Consider the following 14602-nt stretch of genomic DNA (forward strand, 5'->3'; position numbering starts at 1 on the left):
AAAAGCAGCTCACTGAGCCTGCAATTACTCAATCTGTGAAGCCCTGTCCTCCCTTCCCTACAGGACTCGCCACCGGGACAAGTAGGGGCTCCTCCTCTTAGTGTTGCCGTGGTAACTGGTTGCCTAACAAACAAGCAGGACCAGAGGGGAAATGTCGACCACGTTTCAAAAATACACCTTTAGTACTCGGATTGCTGAGCTGTCTTTTTTTGTTGTTGTCTTTAAGAAAAAAAATTTTAGCAATAATTTCTATAGAACAAGAGACAGAAAGACAACTATCTTAACAGTCATTGGTAGAAAAAATGCTCTATTCAGGGCGGCCCTAATGCTTTTGGCTCAAGAAAACACAGCGGAGTCTCGCCTACTAGCTTCTGGGGCCATAGGGAGTGTGGATGGGAGGTGGGCGGGGGCCATCCTGGGGAGGGACCCCCAGGGCTGAGTCTGTGTCCTTCTATCAGCAAGCATTCCCTACAGAGCAGCCGTCCACAGGTGTCGGTACACTTCTCCTGTGGGCAGAGCAGACTCAAACTTAGGCTTTCCTTCCCTGAGAAGCAGAACGGTTCTTGGGCACCTTCATGCCGTCCTTAGTGGTAAGCACTGAGACACAGGTTTCTCAGTCTTCATGCAAGAGAGAGTCCACATCAAACTGGACATGGCATTTCAGTAAATGTAAACACATTCTAGTCAGTTTTCACATTATCGTCAGGGTCTACAGAAGACCCTGAATACCATTCTTCCTTTTGGAAAAAGCTCATCTGTCAATTCAATGTTTTCCTCAGGTGTGGGACTGAAGCCCCAGTTCCCACATTCCTCAAAAGAAAAAGTAGGGGCTCAGTCAGCTGTTCTCTTCATTTACAATGAAGCAACGTCTCTGGTCTTGGCGTCGTCACTCTTGGATGGAGGAGTGGCGGATGGGCCTGTGGAAATCCTCGGGGCTGCTGACGTGCTCGGGTAAGTCGTAGCCTCTCAGGAAATGTCCACTGTTTTGCTGAGCAAAATAATACAGCTGCCTGGCCAGCAGAGGCTCGACCTTTAGTGAAAGATTGAAAAGAGATGTTACTGAGCTCTTCTATCTAACGTCCTGCAATAACCCTCCATACCTAAGGATACAGTCAGGTCTAAAGCGAGGTGCTATGACTCATCGAAACACGTCACACTGGGAGCCTTCTGGAGAACTGACTTTGTGTGAGTCCTCGCATACACCAGCCTATAAACAGAATATACTTAATTCTGGGTTTCCCTTGAAGGGGAAGGGAAAGCTGGTACCTGTAAACCAGCCGCCGCTTGAAACTTACGTTAAACTAGGACTGAATGAAGCTAATCGGATAAAACGACCAAGTTAAAGGTCAATTTAAGGTAATCGGGTAATTTAGGCCAATGGATTTATTTTTCCACACCTGCAGTTTGACAGGGATGAGGGGCTCAGTGATTTACAATTCATGGATGACCTGGTAATCTGTATATTTCTAAACCAAAGATAAAAGAAAGAAAGAAGCAAAACCAAACAACAGCAAAACTGCTACTGTGGAAAAAGAGAAGTTAACTGACCCAAGATTCCTCTAGTTTGGCTATTAGTGTGGACCACATTCACCAGAAAGTATCCAACATTCAGCTTTTCCTGAACTTGCAGCATCTAAGAGATCCGAATGCTTTCAGCCAATCGATTGTGCTAGTCACGTGAGCCTTTATGTTATTTGACATAAAATGACTTGAGCGTAACTCATCTGAGGTAACTGAAGTAAATTAAATCCATAATAAAAGGAGCAGGACTCCTGGGTGCACACGCATCCGTCCTCCATCACCTCGGGCTCATGGTCCCAGCTGGGGCTACGTCCTCACCAAGCCAGGCCGGTGTGTCCAAGCCCTGAGACTCAGACGCAGAGGCTCACCACCGCTTTCAGAGATGTTACTCACCAGGACCGAGACTATTTAGTCCTTTGACAGTTGTTAACAAGAATCAGTTATTATATCAATAAATCTATCGATCGCTGGAGAGAATCCATGAGAAAACTCTAAAGTTTGTGGGGACTATATTTCTGTTTATTGGTTGGTTGTTTTTTGATTTTATAATCAAGAAGCAGGGGATGTGTGTTTAAGATTAGTGTTTTATTTCAGATTTCAATAAGGAACATTATTAGATGTACCACAGTGTTCACTGCAGCTCTATTTACAATAGCCAGGACATGGAAGCAACCTAAGTGTCCATCACCAGATGAATGGATAAGGAAGATGTGGCACATATACACAATGGAATATTACTCAGCCATAAAAAGAAACGAAATTGAGCTATTTGTAATGAGGTGGATGGACCTAGAGTCTGTCATACAGAGTGAAGTAAGTCAGAAAGAGAAAAACAAATACCGTATGCTAACACATATATATGGAATCTAAAATAAAAATGGTGCTGATGCACCTAGGGGCAGGATGGGAATAAAGATGCAGACCTACTAGAGCATGGACTTGAGGATATGGGGAGGGGGAAGGGTAAGCTGTGACGAAGCGAGAGAGTGGCACGGACATATATACGCTACCAAATGTAAAGTAGATAGCTAGTGGGAAGCAGCCGCATAGCACAGGGAGATCAGCTCGGTGCTCTGTGACCGCCTGGAGGGGTGGGATAGGGTGGGTGGGAGGGAGACGCAAGAGGGAGGGGATATGGGGATATACGCGTATGTATAGCTGATTCACTTTGTTATACAGCAGAAGCTAACACACCACTGTAAAGCAATTATACTCCAATAAAGGTGTTAAAAACAATAAAATAAAATCTGACTTGAATTCTGTTATTATTTGATGTAACTTTGTACCCGTTGCAGCCCATTACCTGGGCCCATTAATAACCCTTGCAGGTACGTAGCAATACAGAGTCTTCAAATTCAAAAATCTTAAGTATTCAAAACTCTGTTTTCTGTGGCAAATTAATGCTACCTGTTATCTATCTAACCCTTTTTCTTTCCTTTTCTGTGAAAGATGTTTACTTTGCACAGGTGAATGCATCTTAAGCTCTGCTGGAGAACATGACCGTGGCCTGAGCGACTTGACGTCCTTGAGAGATTTCACGCCTCCAAATAGCACATGGCCCTTGGTTTCCAAAAATTAAATAGTTTCTAAAAATGCAGAGATAAAAGAGGACTTGGGGGGACATTAGGAGGGGGCCTACAAAATACTCAAGTCAGTGGACAGCTTCCCACTTGGGAAAAACTTTCCCTTCAAGTGAAGATCAGCTGGTTGGCATTTTAAAAGCAATATTAAACGTGAAGAATTTTAAAGGGCAACTTTTAGCATCATCCTTTTAAAACCCTGTAAAATGGGAATATGACAATTTCCTTGAAAAATAAAAAAGATGGGATGGGTGCCGCCCAGGGCTGGAGGTCACCCCCAGCGGTGATGAGCACATGTCCAGGGCTGGGAGGCACATGGTCCTTGGGCTGCACCCCTGCACCACTCACTGGACACCTTCCCTCCCTCCATCCCCTCTGCCCAGGTCCCTGGACACTTACTTCTCATCTGAACTCCTCTAAATGGGGCCCTGTCCCTGACGAGGGTCAGGGAAACTCAAACACCCGAAGGTGACTGGACACTCACGTGAGCAGTGATGAGCTTCCGTTGCCTCTGGGGATCTGGAAACTCTTCCCCGAAGCACAGCGTCACCTGGAACCTTGGCAGAGGCCGGCCATGGTGAGCAAAGGCTTGGAGCTCTGCAGAGAGCACAAGAGAAACCACTCAGAAAGCCGGCCGAGCACTGGACGCAGGCTGGGGAGGGAGCCCACGCTGACCTGGAGGCCAGAGCAGGGGGGACAGTGGGAGCAGACGCAGGAGTGCGCACGCCCATTCACGCGGGTCTCTCCCACGGCCCCGCCTTCACTTCAAGGGGGCCACGCACCTTGCTCTGCAGCCTTGGACCCAGAGGAGGCGAGGGCAGCAGGAATGGGTGAAGGAGGAAAAGGAAATGGAGCCAAAAGAGTTCCTCACACACGGAGAAAATGTGCTTTAAAATCAGACTTTTCTGACTTGAGCCAGGATGACTTAGAAACCTCATCTCAGAGCTGCCGAGCCCTCAAACCCGCGGTCCACGTGACTCGGGCACCGCAGAATCTGGGAGGCTGAGCCCATCAGGGGCAGCCGTGGGTTTGAGAAGGGAGGGCGGCGCTGGATGAAGCGCCGGGCCCACCTTTGTGGATGCGTGTCCCGAAGGCGCCTGCGTTCACCCTGACGGGACGCTGTCCCTGCCCACCCTCAGGCCTCCGGCTGTCCTGCTTGTCCTCTAGGGTCTCCTGCTTGTCCTCAGGTCCCCAGAAGAAGTGCGCTCACGCAGGCGCTAGCCCGTCTGCAGAGCTGCGGCTGCCGCCTTATCAGACGTGAGCCGCTGCACGGCGGGGCTGTCCCCAGCAGCCTGCGGGGCCTGAATGGGTGGTTCTCAAAGATTTCCACTGTTCTCTTCAACCGAAGAAAAGTTTCTAGCTCACTCACTGGACCATTTGACTTCCTGCTTTTTTCTCTTCCAGAATTCAAATCAAACCTAACCGACTTCGGCAGAACGTGTGCAAAGCTTCCACAGTGCGAGGTGGGAGGTGACACCCACGCCTGTCGCGTTGGCAGAGTTCTCTGAAAAAGTCGGCCGAGTTGCCTGGTAGCTCGAGAATGTTCGCGGGAATCCGCGACTGTGGGGCTGGTCTGCACAGCTGCAGCTCTTTAGTTCACAGTTTCCTCCTTGAGCCTCAGTAAACACTTCAAGATAAGAGGTTGCCCTGGGCACAGAGGAAGCCGCCAAGCCAGAGCAGCTCCTGGTCGCAAGCATGAGCGAGCACACCGCCCCCGGAGGCCGACTGCCGGCGTCCCGCCTGCCAGAGAAGCGGGCCTCTTCCCTGGATGAAGCCCCCGGCCCAGCATGTCTTCTGCTTCCAAGACCCACGGCCTCGGAGGAGATCCAAAGGCAGGGCTCTTTCAGACCCCAGAGGTGCGGCCCTCGGCCCCTCCTCGGAGCCCCCCTCGGTCCACACGCTGGGCCCCAGGATGGACAGAACAGTCCGCTCGGAGGCAGCTCGCGGCTTGGGTCGGGGGGGGGGGGCTGCCTGGAGACCAGAGCCTCGGCTCTCCCTCTTCCTCCCGTTTTGCCTCTGGGGGAGGGTGAGTCATCCAGGGACATGTTTGTTTGGGGCAGCAAGAGAATTTGGAGGAGCCTGAGCAAATGTGGGCCACTTGAGCCCCAAAGGCTGAGCGAGTGTCTGGTGGTGGAGCTCACAGGCGCTCTGTGCTTCACGTGAACTGAATCACGAAGCAGCTTCAGGGAAAGGAGGGGCCCGTGACAGCCCAAAGACACAGGGTGTTTCTGAGGACGCGCCTGTATGAGAAGAGTTAAGAATGAGGTTGAGGAAGGACGGGCAGTAGCCAGCAGGGCAACCGCTTCTCCGTCCAGAAGCAGCACTGTGAATGGGGACAGCTAAGTGGAAACTCCGGACCACCTTCCACCAGAAGGTGGCCGAAGGCCTCACAAAAGCCGGCCCAGGGCTGACTGAATTGTCATGAAATCAAAACTGGGAAAACAAAACCCACTGGTTCTGGAAAATGTGATTTGAAACCTAGAAACAACTCAAAGCCGTCTCATAATTTCCCCTCTGCAAAATCAGTTCAACACGCTCGCCGTGGTCCCAGCTGCTGGAAAGCATCTGCTCGGGGTTGATACGTCTCAGAACCACGGACGCTCACAGTGTACTTATAACCCTATGATTTTTCTAGGACCCTTAAAAGAGCTGGAACACCAACAGGTGTGCTTGCTGAGAACACACTGGCCGGTGAAGTATGAAGCTTGTTAGTTGGTGAGTATTGGATGAATCCCGGCGTTTCAAGACCTCAGCCTGAACCACAGCCCCCGACGATCCCCCTCCACAGCCCTTCTGATGGGGTGGCAGGCGGACCAACAGGAGACCTACTCTGGCATCGGGCCCCGCGGGCTCAGGGCCTCACAGAAGGAAGACCTGCTGGGAGTGGCCTGCGGCCTTCGCCCCCTGTGGCAGGCGTGCCGTCTCCAGCTCCGTCCTCCCCAAGCCTCACAGGTAGGGCCCATTCCGGCACACACGCGCCCGCTCACCTGATAAGAACTGCTGCGTGTCAAAGAGCTTGCAGGCCTGGTCCCTCTCCAGCTTGTTGGGCCGGTCGCTGCACAGCGCCAGGGGCCCGTCCCAGTAGACCCTGCTCTGACACAGCCTCCTGGCGTAAAGCCCGTCGGGGGCCATCCAGAGCACCACGCCCCTTTCCAGGTGGCTCAGCAGCTTCTCGATGTTCTTCCTCTGGCCGTTGTCCTCCGGGTAGGGAAAGAGGACCTGGTCCAGGCTGCTGGCGTCATAGGTGTGGGCGTGGGAGAGCCGGCAGCCTTCGGGGCTGGATGTGGTCAGCTCTTTCACCAGGACTTCCCGGTAGTACAGGCAGATGTGGAGCCGGCAGTCTGCAAACACAGGCCCGTCGGGGTCAGTGCTAAGGAGTCAAGGTGCTGGTGCCCCCCAGGATGCCAAATGACTGCCCAGAGCAAAGTGTCCTTGGTGGGACGCTCGTAAGAAGGGGCCTGGGGGACGGACGTTGCAAGGCCTTACGTCCCTCCCGGAGACTCACCCCGTGGTGGAGAAGCTCTGTACGAGTCTGGGTAATGTCCTCTAGCTCAGCATTTTCCAAATGTATGGGACATGGATTTTTTGGGGGGGCAGAGCATAGGGGTGGTGATGGCAACACTTAGGTCTAATACAGCGAGTCGTGTGCCGCCGAACAGAAGTTCATTTTAAGCACAGCGATCGGTTTGGAGTTTGGAAGAAGTAAACCCTAAGTTTAAATAATTTCTACCAGCAAAAAGAGTACAATGGTGTTTCAGGAAAAAAAAGCAAATATGTCCACATATCCAAAACTACCCTAAAATATCAATATGATACCGGTTACACTAAAAAAATTATACACATCCAAGTACGCATTGAAGTTCTGGGAAGCATAAGCCTTGACAGTGGTGATCTCTGGGTGGTGGGACTATGACGTTTCTATTTTCCATTTTTTGCTTTTCTGATTTCTAAATTATTTTTCCACTGTATATGTACCACTTGTATAATAAAATTACCTCGTGAGGGAAACGTCCCAAGCGTAAAGTCCGCTGAGACCCACTTCGCTTTGTGTTTGAGTCTGAGGCTGGCTCTAGAACTGTGCTTCTCAAACACTAAACGAGATGAACTCATTTTTGAAACTTTGCTGATTTTAGAACCTTCTTTAAAATGCGACCCATGGGCTGAAAGGACCAGGCCAGGTTTGCCAAGGGCCACTGACCTGGAGTGCCAAAGGGCTTCCCGAGAGGCAACAGCTCCCACAGTAACTGCGGGGTTCAAACCTGAGCGGGTGGCAGTCCTCTGATCAACGGGCCAGGCTGCTAACTAGTCTGTACTGCGCACACCCAGAGAAACCCACAAAAGCCTCTCATCCCTCAAGGGCAGGTTTTGAGACTCAAACAACCCACATCACTGCCTCAAGCCTCCTCTGTGACTCCTGCCGCTGTGAACCCCGAGGAGTGGGTGTCGGCCACTCGAGGTTTCATTTCACTGAACGTCATCAGAAATCACGAGGTCATGGGGATATAAATAGCTGTTTATTTCCTACTCTTCAGGCACCCACACAAGTCTTATGTGCTCAAGAAAAGGGTTTGAAAGTTCCTAAAAACAAACAGGCCTTTCTGTTCAGAAACCTCTCCTCCCTCCACTGTCCAGGAGCAACTAAGAAGAAAGGCAGCAGGCTTCCCTCAGAGTCTCAGAACCAAAAGGAGCCTAAGGGTGGGCAGCTCCCCTGGGTGCAAGGCTGGTGGGCCAGCTCCCCTGGGTGCAAGGCCGGTGGGCCAGCTCCCCTGGGTGCAAGGCCGGTGGGCCAGCTCCCCTGGGTGCAAGGAAGGGCCCCAGCTCTCCTCTCCTGAAACCTTGAGAATTCAGCTTGTTTTCTGTCGCTCATTTTCAAAGAGGCCAGGGGGCAAGGTGAGAATTCTGAAGCTTAAGCTTTCCATTTTCAATATATGCAAATCTCATTTTAAAACAATCAAAACATTATCTAAAAAGTAAATATACGTACACTACACGTGCTCAGTAAACCTCAGGTATCTTCCTTAAAACAGGAGAGACCGCTGAGGTATGGGGATTCCTTTAGAGAGAGACTCGAAAAGCCAGATCTGATCTGTATTTGTTTGCAAGACACACACTGCAAGATGCTCCTCACCGAGGCACCAAGCGTGCCGAGGACGGAGAACCCAGAGCTCGCGTCCCGGGAAACCGACGGGGCCACTGTTTGTTTGTGGCTAAGCCTGCGGGGAGGATGCGCTTTCCAAAAACGAGCAGCCCCTGCGCTGTTGCAGGAAGCTGCACTGCGTCATGGGGGCGCTGGCTGTAGGGAGACCCTCGGTAAACGGAACTGGAGGGTCCGCACATTCCTGGACAGTCAGACGCCAGTGCAGAGCTTAGAATGACTCAGTTCAGACCAGCCTGCTGAAGTGGATCAGGGTCCGAAGCCGGCCTCTCGGTGCTAACTGTGCTAACCTCGTTCTCCCAGCTGGGAGTCAGAGGCGTCCACCCGCTCCAGGCCCCAGCTGAGCTCACCAACCCCACGAATCCACCCAAAGGTGAGGGGACCCTCACAGACGCCGCCTCCAGGGAGCCCCACTCACCTGAGAGGGCCAAGGCTTCGGCAGACCTTATGCTTGGCTCTATGGGGATCCCGGGGGCCTGGGACTCGGGCGGGGCACAAGCATAAAAGGTTCCTGTCACCTGGCAACCTGCATTTGCAAATAAAAATCAGATGCGGCCTAGACAGAGCCCCTCGGAGGCAGAGGGAGCGGAGGCGGCTCCCTGCGGGGGGCCCGCCGGTCCCCGGGGGTGCACCAGCCCGGTGGGGGAGGGCCTGGGCCCTCGAGAGGCAAGGAGGCCGAGGTCCAGTAGGGAAAACCAAGGCTGAAGGAGGGAGGAGGCTTTTCACAGCTGGAGGGAAATTGGAGTCGCCCTCTGTCATTTTCTTCCTCCCTCCCTCCCTCCCTTCTTTCCTTCCTTCCTTTCTTTGTTAGTTAACACCTCCGCGCCTCACCTCATTACCTGTGTGTGTATGTGTGTGTGTGTGTGTGTGCGCGCTGAGAACATTTCAGACCTACTTTCCTAGCAACTTTCAATACAGCAGAGCATTGCTAACTGCTCGCCAGGCTGAAGCCACAGAACGTATTCATCTCCTAACTGAAGTTTGTGCCGTTTGACCAACATTCCTCCGTCACTGATACGCAGGGTAACTGAGGCGTGATTCACCCGTTCACACAGCAAGTTCGCGGCAGAGCTGTGAGCCCAGGTCTCTCTACATGAGATCTGACGCCCAACAGCCGGATCAAAACCCTGCCCGTGGCTTTGTCCGCATTCCCTTCGCCGCTGCTTCTGGAACCAGGAAGGGCTGAGCCACGTTCCTGCCGGCACAGCTGCCGTGTTAAATGTCAGCAGAGGAAGAGTATGTGGTAGAACCTCGTTGTGCTGGGGTGTCATCTAATGTCACTTAGCTTCAAGATATGTCCACCAGTCTACCCTCTCAGAGCTCTAGGCGTTGCCTCTTCACCAGGGCCACTAGTTCAGCAGAGCTCATGCCCCGCACCCGGGTCTGAATTCCAGAAACCCGTCCAATGTCAGCTGATTCCCTCACTACAGTACGGAAAACAAACCTTCACTGCAACTCACTCTTGAGAAGCTAATGAAACCAAATTCTCCGCTTTTTTGTAAACATGCCACTCAATACAAATCCTAAATAATGGCATACATCTTCAATCCCACACGCCAAGAGTGACCCGGACCTGGCTGGAAAAATACTCCTAGAACCATCTGTGTGTTGACTGATCTCAGGATTTCTATTTCAATAACAGCTCAGAAGTCCTGCAAGCTTGTGCTTTGCTGCACGAACGTTCTGTGTGAGATCTTCTCTGCACTTAGCAAATCAGTGCTTTCGCTGAGAGATCTCATCCTCGTGTCTGGGGAAGGCCTCCGGGGGGACCACATCTAATCTAGTCCAGCACCAACACCAACCGGGCACCCTTTTGTGGAGACCTTTTCTGTTTTCTTCACAGTATTTATTCATCCCCTTCTTACTATCACCTCTAATCCCAGTGACAACTGCCGTGGGCACACCACTGCCTGAGAGAAATCCACCAGCGTGATAATCTCCTGGTGTCCCTGTGGAGGGGTGCCTGGGCTCAGCTGCAGGACGCTGACTTCACAGAAGTGTAGGCAGAGACAGTCAGCGTTAAGGGACAGTCTAGTCTTCTCTGGGAAGACTGACAAAACCGACTACTTTTTGCCCAAGGTTAAAACATAAACTTTAAGATTATTCAGGAAGGGAGAAACATGTTAACTTACTAAGTAGCTAATTTAAAACATATAGCCAACCAGTCTGAAACCTGACACCCCGTCCTGCGTGGCCTGGCTCCGGAGCTGGGAGACCTGGAGTTGAACCCAGCCCTCACTCTCACCGAGTAGCTTCGGCCACGTTGCTTGCATTCTGGGAGCGAATCCCTATACAAAACAGGGCAGTTTTCAGGGGCCTGGCGAGATCCCTGCAATGCTTAAAGAAGGTTCCACGAGGCAGCCCGAGCCTGGGTCCTGGCACACAGCAGACCAGGCGTCAGTGAACCTTGGTGTCCTCCTCTGGGGGCCTTTTTCCTCCTTCACCGCATGCGGGGCCTTTCCTAGCGGCTCGGGGGAGGTGAGAGCCGTGGGACGGCACAGAGGACAGACCAGGCGGGGCCAGGCCCTCTGGCCACAGGAACTGCCCCAGCTCCCTCCTTACCGTTTTCACAGGCTGGGCCTTGCCAGTGGTGGCTGCGAGGCCCGAAGGTCACAGGACACTGGTACGGAGTCTCCGGGTGGGGCTGATCAGGGACGAACTCTCTCCAGCCTCGGTCGTGGGGCGGAATCATGTAGGTGTGCGCCTGCTGGAGGGGCCAGAGGGGAGCTGGGGGGAGAGTGGCCAGCCCGAGGATGGCCTCGGGGAGCCCCCAGACTCCTCGGGAGCTCCCTTATCTCCCAAAGAGGCTTGGTGGAAACCCGCCATGAAGAAGCAAAAGGCACAATGGAGACAGTGTTGTAAAGCGATGACCTACGTGAGGCTTCGTCATATGGGTAAACCTGGCACCAAAGTACCGCAGGGAAATGTGCCTTCCTTTGCCAGCAAAGTGAATAGAACAGAGCTGTGATTCACATCAGAAGCGTCTGCAGGGATCAGCTGCCCTGCGGTTTCACATGATAAAGCCCTGCTCCCAAAATCTTGGACTCTAAGGTCGGTTCCCAGATTTCAGAGTCTAACCGACAGGCAGACACACCCACCTCCCCTCCCTAACTTCCAACCAGCAACACCAGGTGGGAACTGAGCCGTTCATCCAGTGACCCGGGATTTGGCTTGGCAGACTGACGAACAGCAGAAACGGAGTTCTGCTGCTGCTTCGCTTGCAGGTCTCTGCCGGGGCCTCCCCTCCTGGAAGCCCTGCCCCCCCGTACCTGGGCTGGGAGTGAGCAGTAAGGAGCCGGCATGCTGTACGGGCGGCTCATGGGCACCTGTGGCTCCTCCAGGGTCAGCTGCTTCGCTCCTGAGTGTTTGGGCCAAAGGGAGACGCACAGTGTTGAAAACGGGAACTGGAAGGGCTTAGAAAAATACCTGAGAGTTTAATTCCTAGAATGCAGAACACAGTACTGACAAGTAAGGCGTTTTTCTACAGTTTCCTTGGGCAATTGTTTATCCAGGCCATTAAACTGGTTCCCACAAGGTCCAATGTATGTATGGAGCATAGGAGAGAAACAAACAGTGCGTGGCGGGCCTTGTGGCCTCGAGGGCTCCCCAGCGAGATGCGCGGCTAGTGAGGTCACCTAGCGGTTTGTTTAAATTGCAGATTCCCGGGCTCTACTCTGACACACAGGTCAGGATCTTGGCAAGTGGGAATGTGAATTTGAATAAGCACCCAGTTGACCATGACACACTCTAAAATTACTATGAGTGGTAACAATATTCGGAGCTTGAACGCTTCCCTTCTACAAAATGGCTAATCACGAGAGACTGATGGATGAGTAAAGCTTCAAACAGCTTTTCCATTTTTGGCTTGGAAATCTGGCCCGTATCGTAGTGGAACTACTGCAAAGCACACACCCATGCACGCACACAGGTAGAGACCTGGAGTCTGAGAACTTATTCTGCACTAACACCACGAGAATTTCAATTTATGACCCGAGAACTTGGGCAAGTCGCCTGCTGGGCGTGACTGGGCGGCTGAGGCAGGCAGGCTATAAGAAGCAGCAGGCAGAGAAAGGGACCCTCACAGTGAAAGTGAGGCGTTGAAGTGCCCGGCGGCCCGACCCAGGAAGCCCACCTTTCTTGGCGCCCTCAGGCACGATCCTGTACACCTTGTAGGGCTCAGAGATGTCCAGCTGGCTGCGCTCCACCAGTTCCTCGAAGTCGTTGCTCTTGTTCAGAGCGCATCGCAGACGTGTCTTCCAAGTAGGAGGGTCCGGCTTGTCGATGCCTTCCCGAAACTTTCCTTTAAATAGCGCCCAAGCCTGGTGGGAAGGAAGAGGGGAAAAAGTTAAAATCCAGGTCTTTCCAAAGAGAATCTGGGAATTGCATTTGTAAAGGAAAGAATTGTGTCAGGGGCTTCAGGTTCACACTGTTGCCCAAAACGTGGGACAGAAAGACAGCAGGTGTTTGTAAAAGGCGGGTGAGATTGGAGGACCCCTGGAAGGGCTCCACCCACAGGGTCTGGCGTGAGTTGGCTGGGAAGCAGGGACAGAGCTGTGGGGTGAGGGCCCACCCATACAGCACCTCTGGACGTCAGAGGATCTGAGGTATTCTGCACGCCAGTTCCCTGAGGAAGTCCCCTTCGCCTGCTCTGCCCACTGGTGGTAGGGCTGGGCCCTAATGCGCAGGTCGCTGGGTAAACTGCCCAAGGGGGAAACAGTCAGGACAGCGACGCACACACAGAGGACAAGAGAGAAACCCCCAGACAGACCCTGAGAGGGACAGAGGGGAGAAAGCGGAAGGGAGAGAAACACAAAGGCGATGGGGACGGGAGAGAGACCAGCACAGAACTTTCCAGAGAGACTTGGAAAGAGGGAGTCAGACAGAGACAGTGAGACATTGGGAGACACACAGATGGAAGGACCAGAGAGGAGAGAGAGGTAGGAGAGTGAAGGCCGGAGACACAGAGTGAGAAGACGAAAAAATATTCAGGGAGAGACGGGAGAGAACAGACGCAGAGGAGCAGAGACCAGACAGTGAGGGGCACAGCCCAGCACACCCACCGGCGTTCACAGAAGGAGAGCCTGAAACACAGACGCGTGTGGACCAAGGGAGGCGAAGAGGGATCCAGAGGTTCACAAAGAGGCTCCGGCGGAAACAGCGGTGCGGCCCGGGACCGCCCCTCTCCCTGGTGGGCGAGCCTCCGTGGTCTGACCCTCGGGGTCTGCGCGCCCCACACGCTCTGACTTGGCACCCGGTCCTCCCTCTGCGAGTCACTAGAGAAGCTGAACCCTCTCCTTCTCCCAGGGCTTGGGGCGCTGGCCAGCCGGCGCTCCGGGGCGCCCGCGCGTCCCTCCCCGCTGAGAACCGCCGGTCTGCCGGCTGCGCACTGGGCCCGCGGAGCCCGGGTCAGGTCGGGACGCGCGGGCCGCTGCCCCCCCACCCCCCCAAGCCGCGCCCCAGGCACCTTGAAGAGCGCGGCGTCCTCCTCGCGGTTGTAGTCCTGCTTGCCCGCGTGCTTCCAGGGGATGCGGAAGATGCTCTTCTCCTCGTTCTCCCACACTAGCCCCGGGTACTTGCCGCTGTCGATCTGGTCGATCAGCCACTGGCGGAGCTTCCCGTTGCCGCAGCTCACGGAGCTCATGCCGAACTCGCCGCCTCGGCTGCTGCCCTCCAGGTTCATGTCCAGCGCGCCGGCACAGTCCCCTCGCGCGCCCAAGATCCGCTCCTGCGCCCGCTCTGCGCTGCGGGGGAGAGGAGGGCCGCCCTCCGGTAATGACCACGAGGCCCCGGAGTCTCCGAGGCGGCAAGGCGCGCGCTACCGAGTCGGGGGCGGCTAAGGTCCCAAGAGAAGGCACCTTTCAGCCGGCCCGGCTGGTGCTCTGGGCGCGTGCCGTCCTGCCACCTCCCCGGAGGCCGTCCTCCCACCCCACCTTCCGGACTCTCCATTCTTGTCACGCCCCGCAGCCCGCGCGCTGCCCAGACTTGCGGCTCTGGCCTTCGCGCACCCACCGACCCCCTCCCAATCCCACCGCCACCGCGCGTGACACTCTGCGCACTCGTAGTTGCTGCTCCCCTGCCCGGGCCCGAGCCGAGGCCAGTCCATTTCCCGCGCCGCTGTCAGTTTCCACTGGTGCCCTCTCCCAAGTTCCCACTCCCTTGGTGGCCCGGCGTGTCTCGCACGCGGGCTCCCCTTCGGGCCGGCGTTCCAGGCGCGCGGCGCCCGCAGCTCCCCCCGCGGCCTTCGCCGGGACCCGCACTCTCTGCCCCAGCACACTCTTTTGCCCCTGAGCCCCGGCAGCTGGCGACCATCAGGTGGGCCCCGCGAGCCCCAAGAGGCAGAGAGCGA

At 54.3% G+C, this 14602-nt stretch overlaps 1 protein-coding gene across 1 annotated transcript; it reads right to left on the reverse strand.

The window, feature by feature from the left end:
* Positions 1 to 497: 497 nt before the first annotated feature.
* Positions 498 to 14069, reverse strand: IRF4 (interferon regulatory factor 4). The gene is made up of 8 exons (XM_030881575.3): positions 13721 to 14069; positions 12389 to 12575; positions 11526 to 11614; positions 10819 to 10960; positions 8675 to 8782; positions 6089 to 6442; positions 3586 to 3698; positions 498 to 1030 (listed from the first exon to the last, which is right to left on the reverse strand). Exons 1-8 carry the CDS (start codon positions 13934 to 13936, stop codon positions 887 to 889), a joined length of 1353 nt encoding a protein of 450 aa, XP_030737435.1. The 5' UTR covers positions 13937 to 14069; the 3' UTR covers positions 498 to 886.
* Between the last annotated feature and the right edge of the window lie 533 nt (positions 14070 to 14602).

The sequence above is a fragment of the Globicephala melas genome, chromosome 11 (assembly GCF_963455315.2).
Source record: "Globicephala melas chromosome 11, mGloMel1.2, whole genome shotgun sequence".
Classification (NCBI taxonomy): domain Eukaryota; kingdom Metazoa; phylum Chordata; class Mammalia; order Artiodactyla; family Delphinidae; genus Globicephala; species Globicephala melas.

Bases quoted from the DNA above. Each gene is read 5' to 3' on its own strand.
- IRF4 (XM_030881575.3), bottom strand. From the start codon at position 13,936: ATGAACCTGGAGGGCAGCAGCCGAGGCGGCGAGTTCGGCATGAGCTCC. The intron at 11,615-12,388 runs GTGGGCTTCCTG...CCAAACACTCAG, and splicing joins GCCTGAGGGCGCCAAGAAAG to GAGCGAAGCAGCTGACCCTG. The intron at 1,031-3,585 runs GTGAGTGTCCAG...CTTTCACTAAAG, and splicing joins GGAAGCTCATCACTGCTCAC to GTCGAGCCTCTGCTGGCCAG.